General features: G+C 43.9%; 1 protein-coding gene across 1 annotated transcript in view; it reads left to right on the forward strand.

Moving 5' to 3' along the window:
• The window catches only part of CDCP1 (CUB domain containing protein 1), a 64,334-nt gene that overhangs the window by 23,822 nt on the left and 22,264 nt on the right, over positions 1 to 18,248 (forward strand). Inside the window, exons 2-4 of the mRNA XM_055294746.2 lie at positions 4,657 to 4,866; positions 10,832 to 11,194; positions 12,439 to 12,807. Coding sequence (XP_055150721.2) covers positions 4,657 to 4,866; positions 10,832 to 11,194; positions 12,439 to 12,807 — 942 coding nt within the window. The remainder of the gene's footprint in view (positions 1 to 4,656; positions 4,867 to 10,831; positions 11,195 to 12,438; positions 12,808 to 18,248) is intronic.

Here is an 18,248-nt window from a genome sequence, read left to right on the forward strand (position 1 = left end):
ACTACAGCTGGACAGTAGAACGTGCTGGGTTGATCATCTCAGCCAGGGCAAAGAAACATATTAAGATGTTAAACATCTACCAGGAGTGAGTCATTTAACCCTCGTAAGGTTTCATCTTCCTTGATTGCAAAATGCGTTTGCGTGAAAGATCCTAAGTAAAAATAGAAACATCAGAAGTAGCATTAGTAATTCATGAAGGAAGGACTGGTATATTCAATGCTTACAGCTGGAACAATGGGCTCACCATATGGAAAAAAAATAAAAGTGAATCCCTACTTCTCACCATGGACCAAAAAAAAAATCCCTACGTCTCACCATAGATCAGTACAGATTCCCAGAGCCCTTGTTACACCTACTGGGGCTTAGAACTTTATCACAGACCATTTGTAGGCCCTTAGTCTAGGCTATTAATTCCCTAAGGGCAGGGACTCTGGCTGTTTTTATCATTGTCATTTGCACCAATTGTGTCCCTAGAATAGATTATGAACCCAGAAAATGTTTGTTAAATGAATACATCATTTCCAAAATTCTTTAAAAAATGAATTTCTAGGCCAGGCACAGTGGCTCACACCTGTAATCCCAGCACTTTGGGAGGCTGAGGTGGGCAAATCACTTGAGGCCAGGAGTTCAAGACCAGCCCAGCCAACATGGTGAAACCCCCTCTTTACTACAAAATACAAAATTTAGCCAGGCGTGGTGGCACACCTGTAGTCCCAGCTACTTGGGAGGCTGAGGCACAAGAATCACTTGAGTCCCAAAGGCAGAGGTTGCCAAGATCGTGCCATTGCACTCCGGCCTGGGCAACAGAGGGAAAGTCTGTCTCAAAAAAAAAAAAAATTCTAAAAGAGATTATACATTTTTCTGGCTGGGCACAATGGCTCACGCCTGTAATCCCAGCACTTTGGGAGGCCAAGGTGGGCGGATCACCTGAGGTCAGGAGTTCAAGACCAGCCGGGCCAACGTGGTGAAACCCCATCTCTACTAAAAATACAAAAATTAGCTGGGCATGGTGGCACATGCCCTTAGTCCCAGCTACTCGGGAGGCTGAGGCAGGAGAATAGCTTGAGCCCAGGAGGCGGAAGTTGCAGTGAGCCGAGGTTGCACCACTGCCCTCCAGCCTGGGCAACAGAGTGAGATTCCATCTCAAAAAAAAAAAAAAAAAAGTAGAGATTATACATTTTTCTTTGACTGTCATTATAAAAGAATAGCTTGCCATATACCCAGAATTATTTTGGGTACTAACCTGGCCAAACAACAGAGAAGAACTGAGTGGAGAGATTTTGGTGAGATCAGCTTTAGTCTTCTCTGAATCTAAGTTAAAGAGATTTAAAATATTACATATACTTAGGATCCCCCCAAAATATTATTAAACCGTATTTTAACTGTGGTAATGATTATTCTTTTATTAATTTATTACATTCCTACTGTGTGTAAAAGCATGATCTTTTGAACACTCTTTTTATTAAGGTATAGCTTACCTAAAATAAACATCAATTTTAAGTGTACAGTTTGATGAATTTTAGCATTTGTATACGAGGTGTAATCACTGCTGTAGTCAAGATACAAAACAGTCCCCTCACCCTACACAGTCTGCTTGGCCCCCTGGCACTCCGTCCCCTCTCCCCATCTCTAGCCTCAGGCAATGCAGCTCTGCTTAGTGTCTAGCACTGATTTAAAATAATGATCATAGGGGCAGGAATTTTTAAATAAAGGGTGAAAAAGCTGACAGAAGGGGAAATGGGAATAAGAAAGAAATTGGTAACATAGCTAGGCGGGCTGTAGCCTCAGATTGGACTCAGCTTCACTTGATGGTGAATTAGCCCAACTTGGAGAGACTGAGTGCTCCAAGAATTTTTTTTACAAATAACACAGACATTTTCATGATTACAGAAAAAGAGCACAAGAGTTGTAATATACAGCTCAGATATAAACCTGGCAACTGGGTTTCTGAACATAGATCTGGATTCATTTTTAATCTGACGTCTTGAAGAACCCCTCAGCCTCAGAAGATTCTAAATGGCCACACTGCTTGAAGACCAAGCATTTGAGTAAATAAAACTTCTGCCTCTGAGAATGTATTCTCTCTCAAGCTATTAATTAGAAGATGCATAGTCCCTTGTTCTTGCCAGGATTTATTAGCCCAAAGTAAAATATGGGAATGGTGGTATGTCTATGAGAAATTAAATGCGGTAAAGACAAGAACACAGGGACTAATAGTTTTATATGGAGCTGTTTTGGGGCTTGAAACATTTTGTCTCCTCGTGGGGATCAGGCACTGTCTTGGTCCTGGGGCTACCACTAAAAAATACAGGCAAGTTCCTGCTGCCTCCTGTAGGAGCTCACGGACATCAAGTGCAGGGTTCAGAACAACTGAGGTGGCGGGGGGAGGAGCACTTTAGGTGGGCTGGTCAGGGAAAGCCACTCTGAAAATGTGACCTTTGTGCTGAGACCGGAATGACAACAAGGAGCCAGCTTTTTCTAGAGAAAGCACTTTTGGTGTCAGGACCAGCACGTGCAAAGGCCCTGAGGTGGGAAAGAGGTTGGTATGTTCAAGAAAGAAGGTAAGGGTGGCCTGAACACAGTGACTAAGGTGGAGAGGGTTACACGCAGAAGCCAGAAAGACAAGAAGTTTTGCCCCAAAAATGGAATCCTAAGCACTCTTGTAGTCATAAAACTGGCCATGACGGTGCCCTGGTGCCCAGAGAGATATGTCACTTCTGAGCAGTAGTTGGGAATTCTTCCAGTTACAAAGTCGCTTCCTACTTACTCAGGTAATGGTCATAGATTCAGAGCTGGCAGGGAGTGTAGAGTTATTCTAGCCCCACCCCTTCATTTTACAATGAAGGAACAGAGGCCCAAAGAGGGTGAAGTTCATACCTGAAAAACCATTCTAAGTGAGGTCAAAAGGCAAATGATAAACTGGGGGAAATATTTACAGTTCATATCACAGGTTGGGAGATGAATTTCCATACTATGTAAGGAGCAGCTGGCCAGCAGGGCTGGAGCAGAGTGTAGGATGGAGAGAGAGGCACAAGAAGAGGATGACAGAAATCCAAATGTGTGATCACATACAGCTGCTGAGCTGTGGGAATACAGCATGCTCACTCATGGCAGCTGGCAGAAGTACATCCAGTCTTGTGCAGGCTAGCAGTTATGGTAAAATGATAGCACATGGCTCGTCCAACACTGAAGACGACTCAGATGTCATTCAGCAGGTGCAAGGATAAATAAATCATGGCCTATTCTGTCAGTGGAACAGTACTCAGCAATAAAAAGGAGGAAACTACTGACCCATGCAGCAGCGTGGGTGAATCTCACAAGCACGCTGAGCAGAAGCAGCCAGCTACAAAAGAGAAAGTACTATAGGCTTCCATTTGCATGAAGGTCCAGAGCAGGACAAACTCATTGACAGTTTTCTAGGACTTGGAGTGGAGGTTCACTGCAGAGGGGCACTGAGGGAACTTTTGAGGGTGAAGAAAGTATTTGTATATCTTGACTGTTGTGGTCACATGCGTGTATACATTTGTCAAAACTCTTAAAACGAGTGAGTCCTTTTTAATGTGTGTAAATTACTGTCAATAAGGTTGATTTTTTAAAAATAAACTTTTACAAGGAGGGAAAAAAGAATCGAGGAGAAACAGAAGCTTCTGATTAGATTGCTATTCATTCACTAACTGCTTATCAAGCACCATTTGTGTGCCAGCACCATAACAGATCCCGACCAGCTGTTTGTACCAGAACATGGTGCTACATGAACTGTGAGCCCCTAGCCTCCCTCCACAGGATTCACCTACAGACGATCCTCCCATCATCTGCTGTTCCCAGGCCATCAGCTGCCTGAAGACTCATAATCAGAATCCAAGATAGGGCAGGGGCAGTGGCTGCTAAGGAGAGAGTGGCTCTCCCTTCTTGGTCTAAGAGCGCTTAATCGATCAAGCAAAGCAAATGGGAAGGAGATTGGGCTTGTTTGTGAACCAGAGCCCTACTCTGACATTTGTACAATTCTGTTTAATAACCAAGTCGCACCTCACTTGCTTGATATTGTTTGCTCAGGTGTTTTTACTAAACCCCAATCTGAGATAATAACATTGTTTTGCTCTAACTTTCCAAGTTCATTGATACAATATGATTATGTCTAATTTCTGCAAATGTTTTTCTAGCCCCCACTACCATACGTACATACATATGTATGTATGTATGTCCTGGGCATATAAAGCACCCAGGGCAAGGGACAGCAGCTCTTTGCAGATGAATGTGTCTCCCTATGATGGATGGTTTCTGTGTGTAGACTTTGTTCTACAGTCATGTTGAGAAAAGGTGTGGTGGTTACTCTGGTTGTTATTTAATACTGCTCAGATGGGATGTCTAACAGCATACTGCTCAAGACATCTAGAATGCGGTATAGTGTTTTCAATTTGTAGAAAAATTAATAATGCAAACAAGAAACACATGTCAGTGACCAGCTGGCAGCATCCTGGTTCTTTTTCATTGCTAAGGTCAGAACTGTCATTTTGCACCATCCTCCTTCTCAGAAAAGGAGGGAAGGAACAAAGTTGTCAGAGAGGGCATCCTCTCTGAACCAGATTGGGGTCGGGGACCACAGCAGTTTGCAGACCTAAATCATCCTGCTCACTTCATTTTCCTTCCTTCCTTCAGAAGCTTTTGAGATTGCTCTGCCACGAGAAAGCGACATGACAGTTCTCATAAAGCTGGGGACCCCGACTCTGCTGGCAAAACCCTGTTACATCGTCATTTCTAAAAGGCATGTAACCATGTTGTCCATCAAGTCTGGAGAAAGAATAGTCTTTACCTTTAGCTGCCAGAGTCCTGAGAATCACTTTGTCATAGAGATCCAGAAAAATATTGGTAAGTAGGCACTTGTGAGCCGTTTGACAATGTCTTTTAAATGTCTCTACACCTCCCTGCCTGTATTTCCCATGCTAAGTCAGTCTCTAACGCTAGAGAGCTAAGATCTATTCTGAAACTCTACAGTTTTTTAATTTAGCTCTGATGTGGCCAGTTAGAGTTCTAAATGCGTTACACAGCTTAATTTGTTTAATCTTTAAAACAGCCCTATGAGAAGTTCACAGAGAGAGGAACTTGCCTAAGTGGACACAACTAGTAAGCAGCAGATCAGGAGAAGAACACAGGTACTCTGGCTTTCAAGTCTTTGCACTTAGCCACTGTGCACATAGGCTCTGCAGGCAGCACTACAGAAGCCCACAAGCTACAGATCTTCAGGTCTGTGATGCTCGTCTTGTGTGCTGAAAATATCTGGCTGATATGGAAGATAAAAGAATCAGAAGGTTGAGGAGAGGCCGGGCGTGGTGGTTCACACCTGTAATCCCAGCACTGAGGAGGCTGAGGTAGGCAGATCCCCTGAGGTCAGGAGTTCAAGATCAACCTGGCCAACACGGTGACACCCTGTCTCTACTAAAAATACAGAAATTAGCTGGGCATCAAGACCAGCCTGGCCAACACGGTGAAACCCCGTCTCTACTAAAAATACAAAAATTAGCCAGGCATGGTGGCAGGCGCCTGTAATCCCAGCTACTCGGGAGGCTAAGGCAGGAAAATCCCTTGAACTCAGGAGGCACAAGTTGCAGTGAACCCAGAACACACCACTGCACTCCAGCCTGGGTGACAGAGCGAGACTACATCTCAAAAAAAAAAAAAAAAAAAAAAAAAAAAGAAGTTGAGGAGATAAAAATAGAGCAATGGATCCATAAGACACAGTGGAAGAGACAGCTGCTTTGGAGAATGATGGAGCTGGGTTTGGCTTCAGGCTCCAGGGCTACTACTCATGTGATCTGATCACATGACTTTAAGCGAATTATTCAACTGCTTGATGCCTTAGTTTTCTAGTCTATAAAATAAGGATTATTGCACCAAACAAGAGAGTTATGAGGATAAAATAAAATAATGGATTGAAAAATGGATGACACATAATACTTAAATAAACTATAGATATTTGGTTTTATTATTCATAATTTGAGCTTGGGATAGAAGATTGACATAGGAAATAATAATAATTAGGTAGGGAAACATGCATTTATAATTTCTCAGTCATTTTAAGGGAGCCATGTCAAATAGGATGAATAGATGTATTAACAAGAATGAGAGCACTATTTGTCATCCAATCAAAGCCATACCTTAGGAAGAACGAATTCAAAAGTAAAAGGAGAAATTGAAGTACTAAAAATCAATTTTAAAAACTACGTTTAATGACTAATACCAAGACCTGGTTCTCTGCAGACTAATTAAATAGACAAATCCCTGACTAGTCTCATGAAAAAAGAAAGAAAACACAAATATACAGCATTAAAGGTATAAAAGTGGACTTAACAATATATACAGAGACTGTTTCTAAAATTGTAAGAAACTCTGTATAACGTTTTCATCGTAAATGTGAAAATCCAAAGGAAGTGGATGATTTTCAAAGAAAACGTAATGGGCTGGATTGACTCATGGAAAGGTAGGAAAACTGAATAAATAACCAAGGAGGGGATTGGAAAAAATGCCCGAGACAGGGGAGAACAGTTTGAGTTAGTTAGAGATGATTTTACAAGTGAGTTCTATGAAACTTCAAGAAGCAGATAATTTCTGTGATATTCAAACCATTCTAGAGGCAGGTTGGCAAACTTCTTTCAGATAAGGTCAGATAGTAGGTGTCTTAGGCCTGTGGGCCAGGAGGTTTGTGTCACATCACAGCTCCTCAACCCTGCTATTACAGAGTGAAATCTGCCATAGACGATATACATAAACCACCTGGCAAATCAGTTAATGTGATGTTTTGCATTATTAGGTTAGAGAGGAAAAAACTACATATGATCATCTCAATAGATGATTTTAAATTTTTTTTTTTTTTAACAGAACACTATAGCTCCTCAGCTCTGCTATTACAGAGTGAAATCTGCCATAGACGATATACATAAACCACCTGGCTAATCAGTTAATGTGATGCTTTGCATTATTAGGTTAGAGAGAAAAAAACTATATATGATCATCTCAATAGATGACTTTAAATGTCTTTTTTTTTTTTACAGAACAGTATGAACATAGATTTTAAATGTCTTTCATAAAACACTCTTAGTAAATCAGGAATGGAAGGATATTTTCTTAATTCAATAAAGAGCGTCTATCAAGAACTGATAGCAAATACCATATTTAACTATCAGATATGGCAGCATTACCAATAAAACAGGCAATAACATAAGGAGGCTTATATGCATGCCCTTGGTCACCATTATTCAGAATCTCTAATTAAATATATAGAGATTATCTTAACAAGTACATAAAGTATACGAAGCAAAATATAAAATTTTGTTGAAAGACAAAAGAGAAGACTTAAATAAATGGAAAGATATGCCATGTTCCTTGATAGAAAAAATAAGTATTTTTACAAAAAATTAGCCAGGCGTGGTGACACGTGCCTGTAGCCCCAGCTACTCGGGAGGCTGAGGTGGGAGAATCGTTTGAACCCGGGAGGCAGAGGTTGCCGTGAGCCGAGATCATGCCATTGCACTCCAGCCTGGATGACAGAGTGAGACTTCATCTCAAAAAAACTAAAAAAAAAAAAAAAAAAAAAGAAAAACTAAGAATTTTTAAAGTGTAAATTCTCCCCTATATTAATTTTCAATATAAATCAATTATAATTAAAATTTTAATGAAGCTTTTATAGAGCTAAAGAGAACGTTGATATATTTAAGAACGCAGTGGAATGGTGTGTTGCTACTAAAAGAATGAAGTAAGTTTGTGTATTTGACATAGAAAGATGCCCAAAATAGTTTTGTTCCATTAAAAACAATGCAGCTTATAGTAGGACAATAGTTTATATAGTTTGATGCTACTCTATTAAATACACACATGTGCACATGCACACTTACATGCATGCACACAAACATGCACACACAATCATACGGAACCCAAAGTCTGGAGGGATAAACTCCAAAACTCCAAAATTCTAACTTTATACTACTCTATAGGGGATAGCAGAGGGGAACAGTTGACATTTTCTTCTTTCTACTTTTCTGTACTTCCCCACCCCACCCCACCCCCCACCTTTTTTTTTTCTGTCACCCAGGCTGGAGTGCAGTGGTGACCACAGCTCACTGTAGCCTCAAACCTCCTGGGGTCAGGTGATCCTCCTACCTCAGCCTCTGGGGTAGCTGGGCACACACCACCACACCCACTTGTCTTTTTGTTTGTTTTCAAAACAACTATACATTACTTTTATAATCAGTTAAACCAGTAAGTGACTTCCACTTTGAAAAAGGAAAAATGTAACAAATGACACATTTCACAAGTCAAGCCTTTGAGTGCATTCAGTCTCTCAATCCTAGGATGCCCACATGGCTTACTATGTAGTAAAAACCCATGCTCACAACTTTTGAAAATTATATGAAAATATCAATTCCCAAAATAATAAATCTAGACACTGAATCAGGTCCAGTGGTCCACCTGCCCTTCACTGCCTTTTCTGAACAATCATTCTGAAATCAGCATCAGATAAAATTTGACATCTCCATTCTCATCTCTTCTTGAATAGTTCCATGAGAGTTAATGAAAGTAGGCTGAGTGTGGTGGCTCATGCCTGTAATCCCAGTACTCTGGGAGGCCAAGGCAGGTGGATCACCTGAGGTCAGGAGTTCAAGACCAGCCTGGCCAAAATAGTGAAACCCCGTCTCTACTAAAAATACAAAAAAAATTACCCAGGCATGGTGGCACACGCCTATAGTCCCAGCTACTTGGGAGGCTGAGGCAGGAGGATCACCTGAACCTGGGAGACAGGTTGCAGTGAGCCAAGATGGTGCCACTGCATTCCAGCTTGGGTGACAGAGCAAGACTCCATCTCCAAAAGGAAAAAAAAAAAAAAAAAAGAGAGTTAATGAAAGTAGAAATCTGCTGGGGAAAATGAGTTGTGAATCACTTCAGAAATAATACTTCTCCATCCTCTGGACAGGAATCATTTTAGTTATTTAAAATGTTTGCACCAGACAGAGTACAGAAGATTCCGAGGCATGCCGATCATTTTGACTACTCTTACCTGTGTGTTCATCCTAAAAAACAAACCTCTTAGCATCAAATGAAAAATTGTTTTCATAACCTGACTCTCGCAGTGTCACATGGCTGGTGACAGAGCTGAGGCTGGGAGATGGGGCTTTTTGACTCCAGATTTTGCTATAGAATTAAATCAGAATACCTGGGATGGCCCAGACATGTGTAGTTTTTAAATGGCCTGCAGGTGAGTTGTAGGTAGAACCAGAGCTAAGAGTCACTGTCTTACTAGAGTTAAGTGTTCCCACAAGAGTACAGAACCTAGCCAGAGCCAACTGATGTTGCCCTGGGCACACTGGAGGTGTGAGCGGAAAATCACTTGAGGTCAGCTTTTGAAAGAAAGAGGTGGCTTGATATAAAATCCATCGAAGTTTCCATGAGCTCCTAAAATAGGAACTACCTTTACCAACATGCAAAGTCTAATTTTAGTCACATTAGTCACCATGTTATCTAACCCTGTGTTATTGGTTAGACAGCATAGTGCATTGGCAAGAAAGGGTTGACCAAACACAGCCTGAGCTTTCGTCCTGGGATCTGGGATTGCCGTGTACTTGCTGCAAGTGCCAGCCCAAGTCACTTGGATCCACAGCTGCTTTGCAAAAATCAGAGGTCTGGCTTGGATGACCTCAGAGATCCAAGACTGATCTGAAATTCTCCATAATTCTATTTTGAGTGGACAGTACTTTCAAATACCCCAATAGAACAGCAGTAAAGATTCACAAATTATTATTATGGAGGCCAGAGTCCATCACACCTTTCAGATGCCCCGTGCTCAAGACAACACAACCTTAATGTTACATTGCCTACTTTCTGTTTCTTCCTCTTGTTTCCTCTTTGATGATAATATTTCTTGCTTTGTTTTAAAAGGCTTAGGAAACAAATATATCAAAGGATGTTATTAGCTGTTAGCCTTAAAAAAAGAAATTCAACTGCAGTGGTTATAAAATATCAGCATTAAGGCAGTGCAGGAAGAGAAATGGCGCCGCCAGATTCCAGCTGTCCCGGGGAGTTGCACGTTCAGAGTATATTTGCTATGTTGATGAATGTGTTGATGGGGAAACCAGTCTTAAAGGATGGATCTTGGCACTGTGCTCTACAAATTGTGAAATCGTGACTCTCTCAGTACAGGAGAAGTAGGAGATCCCAAAACACTGACTTTGCTACAAATGCCCTCCTTCTGGCTTCACCCACTGGACCCCAGGAGCTTAATCTGGAAATCACAGTAGTTAAGAGATGTCTCAAGTCTGGTGACCTCGAAGCAGAGCCTGAGACAGGATTTTTTAAGTCAGTGATCAAGAAAGTGCTCTCAGAAGTGAGGAAAGCAGGATAGAGCAGGGCATGTAGCCGAATGCAGGTGTGGTTTTAGCTGAAGAGTAGCCTCAGCCTGACCCCATGGGGAGCTCTGGAGTATGAATAGCATACCCAGGTTATGTCACTTGAAGCAAGGAGGTCAGACTTTTTAATTCCTGCAGGAGGCCATTATTGGCTGTAGACAGCACCTCTCCCTTGGGATGGGCATGAGGGGCTGCAACACCTCTCAGGCTTTTCTGGTTCAAGGCAGCTCCCCCGAGCTGAGGCACTTCCCCGAAGGAGTGTACATCTGTGAGTCATTGGCCACTAAGACTCACAGCAGTTGGGGCCTGGGTGCCCCTGCCTGGTAAAGGCCACCTTGGGGGAGCCCCAAAGAGTCTACTACAGGGGGCTGAGTGGTGGAGGAGTGGTGTGGGGCCTTGGAGCATCTGTGATCAAAATTGCTTTTGTGACTGTTTTTCAGACTGTATATCGGGCCCATGTCCTTTTGGGGAGGTTCAGCTTCAGCCCTCGACATCGTTGTTGCCTACCCTCAACAGAACTTTCATCTGGGATGTCAAAGCTCATAAGAGCATCGGTTTAGAGCTGCAGTTTTCCATCCCTCGCCTGAGGCAGATCGGTCCGGGTGAGAGCTGCCCAGACGGAGTCACTCACTCCATCAGCGGCCGAATCGATGCCACCGTGGTCAGGATCGGAACCTTCTGCAGCAATGGCACTGTGTCCCGGATCAAGATGCAAGAAGGAGTGAAAATGGCCTTACACCTACCATGGTTCCACCCCAGAAATGTCTCTGGCTTCAGCATTGCAAACCGCTCATCTATAAAACGTGAGCAAGCCCCTTCCCACTGTCTGATTAGGCTAAAACACACAAGACCATCATTGTTCTAGGTCAGAAATGGTCAAATGTCAGCAGATCTCTAATACTCGATCTAAAAACCATAAAGGAAGATCTTGCTCTTCTATAAGTGACAAGGGTCACTCATTCCTAGTGTGAACCCCCTCTTCTCTATTAAACAAACAGGGGGTGATTCTCTTTGTCCTTTTTGCATGTGATATTTGTTTTCAAAAAAAATGACAAGGGATTGGTTCTACAGACCCACCTTGATTCCTTCATTTCTAACTTCTTTGTCTTCCATCTCTTTCACATTTTCTGTAAACGTATCAGTGATGTGCAGAGCTCACTCACACTGGCTCATAAAAGCTGTTTTTTGTTTTTGTTTTTGTTTTTGTTTGTTTTGAGAAAGAGTCTTGGTCTGTGGCCCAGGCTGGAGTGCAGTGGCACTGTCTTGGCTCACTGCAACCTCTACCTCCAGGTTCAAGCGATTCTCCTGCCTCAGCCTCCCAAGTAGCTGGGACCATAGGCGTGTGCCACCACACCCAGCTAAGTTTTGTATTTTCAGTAGAGATGGGGGGGTTTCGCCATGTTGGCCAGGCTGGTCTCGAACTCCTGACCTCAGGTAATCCTCCTGCCTTGGCCTCCCAAAGTGCTGGGATTACAGGCATGAGCCACTGCACCTGGCAGAGAGCTGACTGTTAAGTGTTCAGGCATTTTGTGAGCCGATGTGAAACAGATCCGTTATAAAAAATAGAATTAAATTAACTTATAATTACATAATTTTTAAAACAAAGGTAATAAATACTCAAAACTCATCACTTCCTAATTATTTTACTGTTGCCTGTGCTCTCAGGGTTATTTGTGTTGTTGTATCTGTATGGAGGGAATAATATAAAGGTGTGCTACTGCCCAACTCTACATTCAGTCACCTGGTGTTGGTAGCTTGAAATCAGCTGTGGTGGGATTATTTACATCCACTATGGAAGTGGGCAGACGCTATAAGTCAGGGCTTTCCCCTCCACCACTGGACCGGTTTTTAATATTTACTCGCACACCACTGATGTGTCTGCATTCCCAATCTCTGCCTTGAGTCCAAATATACAGTATCTAGACCCACTGCTCAGGATCTGAGAACTGCAGTCATTTTTCCTATACCCCCACCCCTCGGCTGCAGACAACCAGGACAGGGTCTAATGGCTCCCTATTCTTTCTGGTTTGGGTTCCACTCCCAATAGGTCTGTGTATCATCGAGTCTGTGTTTGAGGGTGAAGGCTCAGCAACCCTGATGTCTGCCAACTACCCAGAAGGCTTCCCTGAGGATGAGCTCATGACGTGGCAGTTTGTCATTCCTGCACACCTGCGGGCCAGCGTCTCCTTCCTCAACTTCAACCTCTCCAACTGCGAGAGGAAGGAGGAGCGGGTTGAATACTACATCCCGGGCTCCACCACCAACCCCGAGGTGTTCAAGCTGGAGGACAAGCAGCCTGGGAACATGGCGGGGAACTTCAACCTCTCTCTGCAAGGCTGTGACCAAGATGCCCAAAGTCCAGGGATCCTCCGGCTGCAGTTCCAAGTTTTGGTCCAACATCCACAAAACGAAAGCAGTGAGTGAGCCCCACTTTCCTTTTTCTTCCTCCTCCAGCACCTTCGTTGTTTCCTGGGTAGTCTGCCTGGGGTGAGGCTCCCTTCCTGTTTCTCATCTGTGGCTTCTGAAACACTTAGACTCTGGACCCGGTAAGAGTTTCAGGAAGTGGGTTGCTAGGCAGTTAGACGGGCTTGTTGGTGAACACCTGGTATGTAGTTCCATTTCAGCACAATAAAAAGCAATCTTGCATTCAAGATGCTAAATTATTTTTAACGAAGGCATTGAGAGGTCATTTTCTAGATCTTATGTCTTGACCCTGCAATGTGAATGAGGATGTCACCCGCACCATCAGCGATGATGATGGGAACTGACAGTTTTATGGCTCAGCACCCCTACTATGGACACATCCTCTGCATGTCATCTTGGGTTGGGCACGCCACTTACACAGTCTCAGCTAATCTTTATTGCAACTCTGTAGGGGAGGTGGGAATTATCTTTATTTACTAATGAGAAACCAGAAGGTTCAGACAGGTTACGGAACTGGCCTGACATCACACAACTTGTCAAGAGCAGAGCAAGCTCAGAACCCTGAGCCTGTGCTCTGGCCCATACTGAAGCCCAATTAGGGTGATGAGAATTAGGTTGGACATCATTCCACAAACATTGCTGAGATGCCATGAACATAGAGGAGCGGAGTTAAGGCCAGGACTAGGGTAAGGCAAAGTGCCCAGGGTGCAATATTTAAGCAGGTACCCACTCTCAGGGTCATACAATTGCAAGGTCAGCCCCTGAGAGTGAGCACCTCCTCAAATTTTGCTCCCTGGGTGCCTGGCTTGCCTCACCCCAGTCTTGGCCCTGAGGGGTGTAGTGCAGATTTTGAGATAAAAGATACGAAATGAACTCAGAGTGGCTCTTCCTGGGGCTCATGTATGATGTGAAGGAGTGAGTTGTGACAACTGGTCTCGAACCAGGACATTTCTGATATGTGTTGAGGATGGGCGCTGTCCAGAGGGCTGATTCTCATTCTTGTTTTTACTATTATTTACTTCTAGGAAGTAGGCAGAGCCAGGCAGAAAAATTAAGTGGGAGTGTGGAATGGCACGCTGCTGATTTTTGTAGGGCTGATAAGCATCTGAAAAGTAGAAGTGTGGGATCCACTAGAGGGATTGCCCAACTGGTGCTGCCCTGGAAACGTCCATATGTATGTATGTATAATGTGTGTATAGATATGTATACATGGGGCCAGGCACGGTGGCTCATGCCTGTAATCCCAGCACTTTGGGAGACCAAGGCAGGCAAATCACTTGAGGTCAGCAGTTTGAGACCAGCCTGGCCTACATGGCAAAACCCCGTCTCTACAAAAAATTCAATAATTAGCCAGGCGTGATGGCATGCACCTGTAATCCCAGCTACTTGGGAGGCTGAGGCATGGAAATCGCTTGAACCCAGAAGGCAGAGGTTGCAGTGAGCCAAGATTGGGCCACTGCACTCCAGCCTGGGTGACAGAGTGAGACTCTGTCTCAAAAAAAAAAAAAAAGCATATATATATATATATATGTATACATGCACATATATATATATATGTATACATGCACATATATATATATATGTATACATGCACATATATATATGTATACATGCATATATATATATAGTGTGTGTGTATGTATCCATTGAGACATTTTTATGATTCCACTGTCACAATTGTACAATCAGAATGTTGAAAACAGCCACAAAAGCATTTAGAAATGGAGTGGGTTTGGGGCTTAGAAGACAGGGGGATTTGTTTATCACCTCAGTCATGGTGGAATGCTGCTTAGAAGCTCTGATTAATTCTGCTAACTGTAACATCAGCTGGGTTGATTTCTAAAACTAATCAAATTGTTAAACGTGCTATAAACAGCATCAAGAAGGACATGGATTTAGTGCTGAGATTAAAAGGCAATAACTGCCGTTGAGGGGTGTTTAGCAGTGTCAAGGCCTCTAACTTTGCACTGTTTCCAGCAGAGTGAGTGGACTTGGCGGCAGAAATATCTTTGGGGATAAATTTAGGTTGGGCTGGACTAAGAACTCTGATCTCTGGGCAGCTTCATCTTGATCCTCTGAACTCCTATGTGGACCCTAAATTTCAAGGCCTAGCCCAAGGACGCCAGTCCTGTGCCCCCGCATGTTTGTCTGGCCCATTCTTTTTTTTTTTTTTTTTTTTTTTTTAGGCAGAGTCTTGCTCTGTCACCTAGGCTGGAGTGCAGTAGTGTGATCTCGGCTCTCAGCTCACTGTAACCTCCACCTCCCAGGTTCAAGCGATTCTCCTGCCTCAGCTTCTAGAGTAGCTGGGATTACAGGTGCCTGCCATCACACCCAACTAATTTTTTGTATTTTTAGTAGAGATGGGGTTTCACCATGTTGGCCAGGCTGGTCTTGAACTCCTGGCCTCAAGTGATCCACCCGCCTTGGCCTCCCAAAGTGCTGGAATTACAGGTGTGAGCCACCGCGCCCAGCCCCCATTCTTTATTCTCTCTCATTTGCTAAGTTTTTGTAGGCAGCTTGTATTGCAGGCAGCATAGCCCCATTAAGGGCAATGGCCTGGAGTTGGCCTGCATGGATTTGAATCTGGTTCCCCCCACTTACTTTGACCATGGGCAAGTCACTCCACCTCTTTGTGACCCAGTTGCTCATCTGTAAAGTGGAAGTGGTAAGACTGTCCTCATCGGGGTGTTGTGACGACAGTGTGAGGTAGCACAGTGCCTGGCAGATATTGAGTGCTCTTTAAATGTTTCCTGCAGGGTTCTAGGTCAAGGCAGGCATGCAGGGTTAGAAAAGACACAACATGGGCCAGACACGGTGGCTCATGACTGTAATCCCAGCACTTTCAGAGGCCGAAGTGGGCAGATCATAAGGTCAGGAGTTTGAGACCAGCCTGGCCAATATGGTGAAACCCCATCTCTACTAAAAATACAAAAAATTAGCCGGGCATGGTGGCAGGCACCTGTAGTCCCAGCTACTCAGGAGGCTGAGGCAGGAGAATCGCTTGAACCCAGGAGGTGGAGGTTGTGGTAAGCCAATATTGTGCCACTGCACTCCAGCCTGGGCAACACAGCAAGACTCCATCTCAAAAAAAAAAAAAAAGAAAGGAAAGAAAGACACAACACTTGTCCAAACAAAGAGATTAGACTGTGGCCCCAGAAATGATCGGTAGGATGCAGCAAGTGAATCATGGAAGGAGTTCCAATGGCATGTGGTGAGGTTGGAGGCAGGAGAGTGGACCGCAGCTGGTAGGAATACCAAGGGGAGACTCTGGACGGAGTCTGGCCCTTCTCAGGCTGTGCAGGAGGCCCCATCTGTGCCAATGGTGTGTGCCGCTCATGATCACTGGAAGAGCTCTATGTTCTCCTGCTTTCTTAGCCTTGGAGGTGAGAAAGTAGCTGAGAGAGGGGCCTCAAGGTGACTGAGTTTTGGATCAGAGCCTCTGCCCTTGCTTCTCCTGTGAGTGCTAGAGGAAAATCTCCTGGGGCTAGTCTCCCCCTCGACCCCTTCACTGCTGCACCTCTCTGAGTCCAACCCAGGCTTTGCCCTAACTTGACCTTCCTTTGTCCCCAGAAGCAGGGGAACAGCTACCCAGACCAAAGCCACTACTCCAGGAGTGCACATGTGGGTGGTTTGCATTCTTCATACAACATGGATTTATCTGTCTCCATGTCTGCATCTCACTAAACTCCTCCCAGTCAGGAATCTTATCTTATTGCTCTTTCTATTCCCACCACAGCTTCTGGTACATTCCAGGCCCTCCATAAATCCGTGTTGCACCAATCTCAGGAGTCAGCATCTTGTCCAAAGTGGCTTAAGAGCCAGATGCGCCATAAGAATCCACAGCCCATCTGAAGGGGCAAGGCAGATACAGTGAAGTGGGGTGCCCATGAGAGCAGCTGCTTGGTGGGGGGGCAGACAAGGAGAAGGGCATCAGAAATAAGAGAAAAGGCAGAGCCCAGAGACCTTCTCAAGCCAAAGAGCAACCATAGAAAGCCAGAGTCTCAGCAGGGGTGGAGAAAGCTGTGAGAGGCACCAGCCAGCCCAAACCCCTCATTATCCACAGCAGGACCTGAGCACAGTGGGCCCAGGCTACAAAAAACCAGACAGATGTTACCTTGAATATAATTGTCCAAAAAACAAAATAAAAATATCTACTATCAGTCCTCTCTCTACTTTGCTGAGAAACATCAGGTAGGTTCAAACTAGACCCAGAGAACTCCTGTAGGGAGTATTTTTCCATGGCTTGACCACAAACATCCTGTGTTTTGAGTCATGTATGATTACCCAGGAACTGAGGAATAACTGATGTGGCCATCCGTGACCACATCTGTAAGCAGTGATGGCTTCAGCTGCCCACAATGTGCAAACCAGGGATGTCTGAGAGCTCAGTTCATGTTCACCTCTACCAAACAAATCTTGTTTTTAAGTGCTCCACAATGCACCCCCTCCTTTCTTTTTTGATATCACATTATTACCATGTCATGCCTGGTGTTATTACCACTTTCACCAGGCAGCCTGTTTCTCTCTTTGTATAATTTCTAAAGGTTCAAGTGGCCCTGCTGATAATGATTATATGAGTTAATGGTACAGTATTCTACCCATCTATATTATATTCTACCCATCTATATTATATTCTACCCATCTATATATCTACCCATCTATAAGGCTTTAGGGAGAGTCTTCTAGCCTACTAGCCTACTGCTTTATGCATCCTCTTCTAGCTTTTGGAAAATCTGTTTGCTTTCCTGAAAATACCAAACAAACTATTATCTTCAAAACCCGTGGGCTTCTGGGTGATCATGAGTCACATACGACAAGCCGATGTGCATTTCCAGTGTGTTACACAGGACGCTTTGTTAACCACTCTGGGTGAATGCTGGTTGTGGAAGCAGATACATTGCTCCTTTTTTGGCTTTTACAACCTCTATAAGCCACCTGGAAACTTAAATAATCATTGGATTTGTTTTTGCGTCTTGTTTTTTGTTTTTGTTGGGTAACTTGTGCTCCATGAGTCTTAAATTTGTCCTGCTGAGCTGATAGGTATGATGGCCTTTGACTTACTCCCATGGAGTCCATTTCGAAAAAAAATGTCTATCTATAGATGCCACAAAAATGATTAGGGGCCTTTATGAAACATCGGTCAGTAACCCAATCCCTTCAAAGGTCCCCAGTGTGGCTTTTAAAACAGTGTCAATAACTATTAAATAGTGAAAGGTTTTCTTTTGGTGGGGGGTGGGGGTTAAACATCAGGCTCAAATGTTTTTGTTTGTTTTGTTTTTTGAGACAGAGTTTCACTCTTGTTGCCCAGGCTGGAGTGCAATGGCAAGATCTCGGCTCACCGCAACCTCCGCCTCCTGGGTTCAAGCGATTCTCCTGCCTCAGCTTCTCAAGTAGCTGGGATTACAGGCATGTGCCACCACGCCCGGCTAATTT

The sequence above is a fragment of the Symphalangus syndactylus genome, chromosome 1, assembly GCF_028878055.3.
Source record: "Symphalangus syndactylus isolate Jambi chromosome 1, NHGRI_mSymSyn1-v2.1_pri, whole genome shotgun sequence".
Classification (NCBI taxonomy): Eukaryota; Metazoa; Chordata; class Mammalia; order Primates; family Hylobatidae; genus Symphalangus; species Symphalangus syndactylus.